The 9,863-nt window shown below is 33.7% G+C and overlaps 3 protein-coding genes across 7 annotated transcripts; 2 read left to right on the top strand and 1 right to left on the bottom strand.

The window, feature by feature from the left end:
- The first annotated feature begins 1,569 nt into the window (after nt 1-1,569).
- On the top strand, nt 1,570-3,789 carry LOC108975273 (RING finger and transmembrane domain-containing protein 1). Its single transcript, XM_018943639.1, has 4 exons — nt 1,570-3,101; nt 3,168-3,275; nt 3,337-3,444; nt 3,511-3,789. Exons 1-4 carry the CDS (start codon nt 1,761-1,763, stop codon nt 3,742-3,744), a joined length of 1,791 nt encoding a protein of 596 aa, XP_018799184.1. The 5' UTR covers nt 1,570-1,760; the 3' UTR covers nt 3,745-3,789.
- Nucleotides 3,790-3,824: 35 nt separating this feature from the next.
- On the bottom strand, nt 3,825-4,554 carry LOC108975274 (ADP-ribosylation factor-like protein 6-interacting protein 4). The gene has a single exon (XM_018943640.1). The coding sequence runs from the start codon at nt 4,273-4,275 to the stop codon at nt 3,871-3,873; it is 405 nt and encodes a 134-aa protein (XP_018799185.1). The 5' UTR covers nt 4,276-4,554; the 3' UTR covers nt 3,825-3,870.
- Nucleotides 4,555-4,778: 224 nt separating this feature from the next.
- LOC108975271 (nucleolysin TIAR) lies at nt 4,779-9,681 on the top strand. Of its 5 annotated transcripts, XM_018943636.1 has the most exons (6): nt 5,349-5,582; nt 5,638-5,941; nt 6,265-7,128; nt 7,195-8,088; nt 8,148-8,250; nt 8,311-9,681. In XM_018943636.1, the coding sequence occupies exons 3-6, from the start codon at nt 6,892-6,894 to the stop codon at nt 8,472-8,474; spliced, it is 1,398 nt and encodes a 465-aa protein (XP_018799181.1). In that variant the 5' UTR covers nt 5,349-5,582; nt 5,638-5,941; nt 6,265-6,891; the 3' UTR covers nt 8,475-9,681. The 5 variants fall into 5 exon arrangements, with proteins under 5 accessions (XP_018799180.1, XP_018799181.1, XP_018799183.1 ...); XM_018943635.1 differs by lacking the exons at nt 5,349-5,582; nt 5,638-5,941 and adding an exon at nt 4,779-4,887; XM_018943638.1 differs by lacking the exon at nt 5,638-5,941 and having other exon boundaries at nt 8,166-8,250.
- Nucleotides 9,682-9,863: the final 182 nt, after the last annotated feature.

Raw genomic sequence — 9,863 nt, 5'->3', positions numbered from 1 at the left:
AATAAAAATTCATATTAATATTTTTAACACGCAAGTTTTTCAAAATATTTACACATTTATTTAAGTAAACTTGCTTATTATAGAGCACTAATAAATTTAGGCCGCATATGTACATATGTACATATGTATGTACAATATATGCGTATGCACTGAAGGAAAAGATTAGGAACTAAACAAAGTGAATTTAGTTTTCTTGTCGTGTCAAAGGCTTGTGGCAAAGTTTCCATGRCAATATGCATTTTTGTTGTTAGTTTTGGGTTGTTTCTGACGCACCACCATTTCTTCCCCTGAAATGAATAAGAGTGCACTACTAACTGGCTYTGTAAGCCCACCTGATGTGAGTAAGGGTGAATGCAGTGCATGTACATACATATATATGTGCAGTCAAATATGCATGTATAGTATATATATATATATGTATGTTTGATACGAAACAGAATTGCCTTGTAACCAACGTTATATTCGTTTTATTTATGGCATGTGGCTTGATGAACGTTCTCCCGAAAAAGAAATGATTGTATTAGGAGATTTTCTTTAGCAAAAACAATGTTCAAAACGTTTTTTAGCCATATTGTTTGATATAAACAGCCTTCAAGTGGAATTAAGAATCTTAATAAGAAAAAAAAAATCGTTTATGGAGATCTTAATCTTGATTTGATCGGTCAGTTTAAACGATAGATACATACATACATTCTTTATATTTGTGAAACATACATGTATCAATTAAACATTTTTCTATACCGGAATATTATAGTTATCTGATATTGGCTGTTTCAGTAAATGAGCAATTTCTCAAGGAGAACAAAACATGTGCGAACTTTCAGATCGACATCTACACAAGCGGRCGGTCATGGTTAAATCGACTCAGCTCATCACTATGATCATTTATATACATAGTACATACTTTTAAAGATCTCCGACGTTTGCTTCGACGTTTTACTCTGCTCATATTAGTAAATGTTATGCACATACATACATACATTCGTCTTAACGAAGAATTGCTAACGTAGATTGATAAACTGAATTATTTTACCTTCAACTTTACACAAATTACAAATTTAATTCAAATTCTTTATTCTATTTAAAATCCCCTTTACAGGTAAGTATTCTAGACTGGRGGACGGAAAATACAAAAATAGCATAAGTCAATTCAAATTATTTATTTTCTCAAATTTCTTTTCAGTAGTTGAAATTTCAAAATCAGTATTTATATATCAAACCCTTTAATTCGTCATTCAATGAAAGATTTTAAATTTACTAATATTAGAAGCCTGGATTATTAAAATGCAATTTTCGATTTTGACTGGGTTAAAATGTATATATGTATGAATAACGCGGATAAAAACTGTTCTCAGTCTTTTGAAAATTTATTTTTGAAAATTTCAAATACCTTTAAAAACAACTAGGTGCTGTTAAAACTTTATATTGTTAATTAAATAATATATATTATATGAAAAAAATATCTTAACAAATCTGTAGATGTAAATAAAGAATTATACTTAATTTTAAAACGAAAGGCAACCCTGCATTTAATAAAAGCACTTAAACCACAGTTTCAGATTACTCTTCCTAAGTGCAGAAAGACGTTTTGGCGTTATAGCTACCCAGCTGGCCAAATAAATCTACACACCACCCCGTGGGGATGTAGTAACTTTAAACCAAAAAAAAAAAAGTGCAGAAAGTTTATTCCTTGCTATGCAAACCAAAATAAAATCAACATTGCTTTTAAAAACAAATATAGAAAGTATTTTGTCGGCGTAATGAATAGCAACAACATAAATAATGAAACGGAAGCAAATAGAACTTTGTTCCGATTGCAAGCAAATGATAYTGAGGTCAATGTTTCCAACTTAACTTCGCCTGATGTCCACAACTTATCATCTCAGAATACACCTTTAATTCAACAGTCTTTCGAAAATATAAGAATAGATATAGAAGAAAATGCATCTGAAAGCTTAGAATCAACTAGTGAGACAAGAACTTCGCATAACATCATGGAACATTATGCTCGATTTATAAGAGATCAAGTAGCAGAAGTCACTAGGAGCCGACTTGGAAACATTATTGCTGCATCAGGAAGTGGCACTCCGTCGCAACAAAATACAGGTGGAATAAGTTCCGGATCGAACTATGTTAGAGTCCATTCCCTTCCCAATTCATTGGGAAATTTAAATAACGTTTTTTCACCTGAAGTTTTACGTTCTTTTTCTACAACAAATAATTTCGATGAATCTGCTCGGCATTCCTATGAAAATGATATCAATAGTCCAATTATGTTTAATCGTAATTTCGATGCTCAAATAAACTCGGTTTCAGCAGSACCGCATGCCACAAGATCATCAAGTTTAATATTTGATCATCATATAAATTTCCGCAATAATGTTACAGCAGGTGATATCAACAGCTTTACAACTCCGTCAAATGCATTGCATCAAACAAATGTAAGAAGGGATGGGTTAGATTTAAGTGGAAATGTTTCAACGGATCAACAGACGTATAGTATTCCTGTAATTCCAACAAGAGGTACAGAAGAGACGGCAACTTCAACCAATGAATTATATAACACTAGTTTCCCGGACATAGTTATACCAACCATTCGCCACTGTCTTCACTATATACCTTTCGCATGTATATTGTTCGTAAAATTTATTTATGATCATTCACTTGCAATATTGGATATAATAACATTACAATTCGTTATGTATTGCGTTAACAAATCTTTGCAAGCTCAAGTTATAAGACTTGATCAAAAAAGGAACTTAATACTTTTACGGGACTTACTATTGGTTGCTGCCGTAATTACGTTACGTTTATTGGCATCATCAACTTCCCCAGATCCTTTTGGTTTGCTATTAGCGCCTCCAACGAGCGAACGGAATATGGTTCATCAGGTAATACATAATCTTCCCCAGGATACGTATACGCCTACAACCGATTCACCAAATACAATTGAGAATACAATTATTATACCGAAGATAATATCACTAACAACGGTTATATACTACATAGCCGTAAATGATCTTCTTCTTAAATTGATTACTATTTCAATAAAATTGGTCGTTACTTTATTACCACTGCGAGCCATACGACATAAGTCAAGGGTACAACAATTAATGCCTGATTAATTCTAACTCCCGAATTTGATTTTGTAACATACTTTATTTCAGACACGATTGTATGTGTTCATTGAATTTTTTTCTCAATTTTATCGGTCTTTGGTCCCCATTCGCCAATGGTTACTATTCCTTTTCGAATCGTATTCCGGTTTACATGCTGTGAGTAATTTTGTGGAAATAATTTCTCATTTGCAATAATAATGAAGGATTGTATATATAGATTTCTGGTGTGATGTTTTCATCTACTTACATAGTACTTAAAGGATGCGAATTAGCAGACCGTGGTAAAACACTGAAGAAGTCATTTATCAGTTTATTGAAGGATGTAGTAAGTAATCTTCTATAAAGGCTGTGAAGTTTATATATGTATATTTTTTTTTATTTTTAAAAAAAGAATAAGTTAGGAAAACCGGAAAAAGATGATTTTGATACCTCCGAAGAGCTATGTGCTATATGTCAAGATGCGTATGTCTCGCCTGTGGTGCTAGAATGTGGACACATTTTCTGTGACAGTTGTGTTACTACCTGGTTTAAACGAGAGCAAACATGTCCAATGTGTCGAGCAAAAGTAGGAGATAACCTGGCCTGGCACGATGGCACCACAACGTTCTTTTACCAGCTTTATTAATAATCTATCTTATCAGAGCGTGAAATAAAATTAAAGTTAAAGATATTTTTTTTTTATATTTTACAATGCTGATTATGTAAAATATTAAGGCAATGAGAGAAAAAAGATATTTTGTTTAATTAATTATTACTGTTTTTTTATCGTGCCAATGGTATGTTTTTGAAAAATTAGTCCATCAGTTTCTGTTGCTAAACTATTAATTTTAGCATGTCGCTCCTTGCTCACAATTTCTTCCATTACTTCTCCTTCCCCTCTGATAAGACGAACTCGTCCAGTAGTTGGGTCAACAACACGACGCATTTCACTTTGACGCTTTTGATGCTCCTTTGGTGTGACAGGTGTATGGGACTTTGTATTCATAAGTTCCACAGGTATTTCAAAGCCACTTTCATCATTGTCAGTTTTCTCTTCTGGATGCCTGCCCACCGTAGCTTCAGATTTCTTTTTAACTTTTTTATGTTTGAGTTTACTTTTACTATGTTTATGTTTATGTTTTTTAGATTTTTTCTCTCGTTTCTTAGTTTTTCCCATATTAGAAGTCTCCAAAGAAATTTGTACAAGGCGTGTTTTTACAATGTTGCCATTATGAACTAAGGCCAAAATATTGAAGACATAACGCGTATATATTTTACTAATTCATTTTAARCATGTTACAATAAAAATAATTCCATCAAACAAAAACAAAAAATACTTTAAAGCCGCAATATACTGGTTTTTGCTGTTGTTGGAACGTCCGCAATATACTGGCCAAACCATTCTAATATCAGACCTTAGAAAATTCCATAAACAACTACGGGCATACTTTTTTTTAACAAATTCTTGTATTGGAAATTATATTTGTTATACTTTAATATACTTAAGGCCAAATAATTGAATTATGAGAAAATATTGAAATTTATTAATACTAAAAACTTTTATATACCAGTACTAACAAAAATGTTTTAAAACATGTGGCCACCTTATAGTTTAGAAAGTTTTCAGTGATGAACTTTTGGTAAATGAGTAAGACAAGGATCACATGAATTCATGTCAGACATAGTCACTTCACTTGAGCTTGCATTAACAAGTAGTAAGGCAAAGATTATACGACGCTACACAAAGCGGGGTCTTACTAAAAATAAATTGTGTTAACGCTGAAAATTGGTAAATTACTTAATAATAACAAACATAGTAGTAATGTGAATGGATAAGGTGTATGTGATTGTAAAGAAAAATACAGGCCACGTCATATGAGTGAATTGATGTTCATGTTAGTTCTCCAGGGGAAAGGGATTTGATGTGCGCTGTAAATAGATGAGAAACAAAAATGGCTATCATCGACTTGCCAGACATGGAAAGTTCCATTTTTGATAAACTGCAATAAGTTAAACAATGCACTGGTTGTTTATTTTGAACTTCAGCATTTGATTACTATACAATGCGAATTATTGATTGTTGTGTTGTAGTTTTTAGTAATTCATTTTTATTTTTAATGTGCAAATTTTTTTGGTTAACTAAAATGCAACTCTGTATTAACAGCGCGGTTTTCACTTTATTCTCACTTTCATTTTGCTTTAAGTGTGTGGTTTGTATTATTCTATTGCTTTTTCCGATGTATATCGCAGCTTCTTTCTGAACGGTGTGTGAGAGTAAGCAGGATAGATTAATTATTCACCCGGTTTGCAAATTTGTTTCGTTTCGTTTTTCTACGAGACCGACCTCTCATTCCTGTTCCTGTCATCGTTATTCATTCTCGTTGATTTCGTTCCGTATTAAAAAGTTTTCCTGTAGATTGTGAAGCCGTTGAATGTCTTTTTAGAATAAAAGTTTTGCATGGAGGCGGGGGAATTAATTGAAATGTAAGTAAATTTGTAAAGATTTGATTTTCATAGTTTATCCAAGTTATGTTAACAGCTCAATTGCCCAAGATAACAAAGGGAACATAGACATCATCCTGCGTTTCCTTGTGCAGCTGTGCCTGTGCTAGTTTTGCGGCTTGGCGTGCTCGTTATTGTTCATTGCACTAATGTCTAAGAGCAAATTCGCACAGTCGCCAAATAGATCTTAACATCAATAGGAACGCCATTCAGTCATAGTACAAAACATTTTGAAATTTCAATCATTTGCTTGTCATGGTTCATCTTAAAAACTTTCCGTTGTGATTGTATTGACATGAAAAATTCAGTGTTAAATTCACGTTACATTACTAAATACATAGGTGAAATATAGTAACATTTTGCACTATGCTTGAAAATAGAAAAGTATATTTATGAGTTATTTTCGGTAGTCATAGTTTGAAATTAAGCGATCTTACAAAATAAATTCAATTCGATTAACTGGCATATTAATAATGTATATCGAGTTCTAAATTTGATTTTATGGTGCATTCACAATCGAGTCGACATCTTAAATATTTACAAAATCCGTCCAAATATGTTCAGTTAAATTTTTTTTATAAGATTTATATATAGTTCATTAATATTTACATTATCTTTATAAATGCATATAACTTTGTTCTTTTTTTTATTTATTTTTATATAGATTACGAAAGTTCGTCTTTATCTAGTTTTCTATTTACTACGATTATTTTCAAAGCCAGCTCTTCATACTAAGCATTTCAACGTCTATGCCATATGTAATAACTAATGGAAAATACTTCTCCAAGAAATATATAAACATTCATCAAATACCAGATKTATAAAAGCTTTTAAGCGAAATCTAGATTTCAGTCCAAATTAGAAGCTTGAGTTATGGAAACATTTTCAACACTCCATTAGAGTAGATAGCTATGATTTTTATAAAAAAATATAAATAATATACATAGAGTTTGGATTCATCTTCAAATAAATCTTTGTGTTAATAGAACGGTTAAAAGAAAACACTTCAGTCAATACTGAAGCGCCAATTTATAATATAATTGTGTACTCAGACATGAATGATACTTAAAAACAGCAAGTACTGTATTATTTAGCACATACAAGGCCATGATAAAATTACTATTCTAATCTTTCGGCAATCGATTTTTAACGAAGTTGGTTAAAGTTATTAAAATTGCATAGATAATTTGAGAAACAGTGCTGGCAATTTTTGTCTCTGTGATCGCAACAACTGACAGTATCAGTGTGGCAAAACAAAGTAAACCAATTTGAAGTTAAAATAAGTAAACAAATGTATATGATGGACGAGTCTCAACCAAAAACGTTGTATGTTGGCAACTTAGACGGTTCAGTTTCAGAAGATTTACTTATCGCATTATTCAGTCAAATGGGTCCCGTCAAAAACTGCAAAATCATAAGAGAACCCGGCAATGATCCATATGCATTCATTGAATACTCAACTTATCAGGCCGCAACTACTGCACTAACTGCAATGAATAAACGTTTATTTCTTGATAAAGAAATAAAGGTATGTATTACTGAAAACGTACAATGGTCCTTAAATTATAAATCTAATTATGTTAATATGTTTTAGGTGAATTGGGCTACTAGTCCTGGGAACCAGCCAAAAACAGATATTAGCTCACATCATCATATATTTGTTGGTGATCTCAGTCCAGAAATCGAAACAGAGACATTACGTGAAGCTTTTGCGCCTTTTGGGGAAATATCGAATTGCCGAATCGTAAGAGATCCTCAAACCATGAAGTCGAAAGGATACGCTTTTGTTTCATTTGTAAAGAAAGCTGAGGCGGAAAATGCGATACAAGCGATGAATGGTCAATGGATCGGCTCGCGGTCGATTCGAACAAATTGGTCGACACGAAAATTGGCCCCACCCCGTGAATCTACCAAATCTGGTAGTGGAATGGGCATGAAGGGAAATGTACGACATACCTTTGAGGAGGTATACAATCAATCAAGTCCAACCAATACCACCGTTTATTGTGGAGGTTTCCCTCCGAATGTAATTAGTGACGAAGTTATGCACAAGCATTTCATTCAGTTTGGACCTATACAAGATGTACGCGTTTTCAAAGATAAAGGCTACGCTTTTATTAAGTTTGTTACAAAAGAATCAGCCGCACGCGCAATTGAGCACACTCACAATTCGGAAGTGCACGGTAATCAAGTGAAATGCTTTTGGGGGAAGGAAAACGGTGGCGAACACTCAATGAACAATGTGGCGGCAGCGTCCGCGGGAGTAGCAGCTGCCGCAGCAGCTGCGGCCGCTGCCGCCGGCACTATCATATCGCCTGGAGTACCGACCACACCACAACAAGCAGCAGCGGCCGCTGTCGTAGCTAACGCTGCTGCGGCTGGAGCAGGAATCCCTGCACAAATGATGACTCAACARCAGCTGGCTGCCGCTGCCCAGTATCCATATGCAGCTGCCTACCAACAAATGGGTTATTGGTACCCACCTACAGTAAGATTTTTAAAACATATATAAAGAACGATTAAGAGAAAGTTTGAATAATTGCTTAGTTGTTTACACCGTTACAGGGCTATCCGGCCGCTCAAATGCAAACGCAATATATGCAACAAGGATACTATCCATATGCCTATGCTAGTGCTCAACAAGCCGGAGGTATGTAATCGTAAATAAATATTTTGTGAAATATTTTTTTAATAATTTAATAAAATTTAGCAGCGGGTTACCGCATGGTACAACCAAATGTGGCATGGGGCGTACCAGGYACAGTTGTGCCGAGCGTAACGGCAGCGGCTGCCACAGCTGCAGCTGCAGCAAATGGCTCACTGGCTCCGCAAATGATGTATAGCGCTGCCATGCCTCAGTACCAGGGCCAATGAACCTGATATGYCCGTCATAGTTGTTGCAGCAAGTGGGTGATACGGAGGATTAATATATTAAAAGGCATCAAAAGCAAAACACCAAACGAATAAAACAAACCCAAACAAATACAAATCTAATGAGAGCTCAAGTTGTGAATTAGAGTACCTAACTACTTATCTTCCCACTTGGTGCTGTAATCATGGTCAGCAGTATTGTCATAAAACCGCAACATATAATGCTACCTACCAGCAACAACTGTAAATTCGTGAAGCAACTAACGTGACGCTAAACTCAACACAGGATCATAGCCAATTTTGTCTTTAATATTGGATTGACTGCGAAAAAATTAAACACAACTAAAATGAATAGGATTAAATAGGAATGTAAAGATGACACACGGGGAAAACTTCTGCAGCAGAAATGTTAAGTATTGGAAGCAGGGCATTGTTCTTGCTGTTGGGCAAACTAAATAAGTTTCTTATAACGAAAAAAAAAAAACCATCAACATACAACGTAAAATTCAAAGCTTGTAATATTCGCTATAATCTCGAAACATAAAAGAAAAAACACAAACAAAGATGATAAAGAGAAGTTAGAAATTAGGTCGTTGTTAAATAGATTATATTTAAAATAAAGAGAACTTAATTATACAATGCGATCGAACTACGAAGAGTTACAGGATATTTCAAATACAAAAACACCCACACTTTGCTATTAACTTAACATTTGTAAGCAATTTACTTAATATAGCGAGAGAATTTTTTTACTTTTCAATAGATTAACACAGCTTCAGAGGACAAAACACATTACTTCGAAATGTGGCAAGAACTTCATCAATCAGGACATCAATAACAAAATATTGTAAGAAACTACTGCAAGTGGAACTTGACGGGCGGGTAGAGTAAATGATATAATCCATTCTACATTTAAAGTAACAAGTTAGGATATTTAATTTAATGGAAGAAAGTAAAAAAAAAAAACGAACGGTGTGACAAGCTTTACAGTAAGTACGATTGCTACACACACCATTTTTGCGAGTTTGTAGTGATCCGCAAGAAATACAACAAACCATAGCTATTAAGTAAGAGGTGAACACGTTGAATGGATGCAACAGAAAATAACAAAAATTGAAATAAAGTTCTTATTTCAGTGAAAAAGTGAATGCGATATACATATGTACATGCAAAATATTGAAACAAAAATAAAATTTAAAAAATCATGCAATACAGACTATTTCATTTATTAAGAAAATTATTCAAGTTGAATGACTCAATTTTTGGTTATATATGAGTCTGCACGGTAACACTTTACCGAGTGCAACGTAAGAATGATAGAATGCCAATATTTTTGGCTACAAAACCTTCATGCGCACATAAAAGTTTGGGGTTATAAAACATTTTCTATTA

Source organism: Bactrocera latifrons, unplaced genomic scaffold, assembly GCF_001853355.1.
Source record: "Bactrocera latifrons isolate USDA-ARS-PBARC rearing strain unplaced genomic scaffold, ASM185335v1 scaffold_63, whole genome shotgun sequence".
Lineage (NCBI taxonomy): Eukaryota > Metazoa > Arthropoda > Insecta > Diptera > Tephritidae > Bactrocera > Bactrocera latifrons.
Note: the sequence above shows the minus strand (reverse complement) of the source record. Positions and strands in the feature narration are given on the sequence as shown.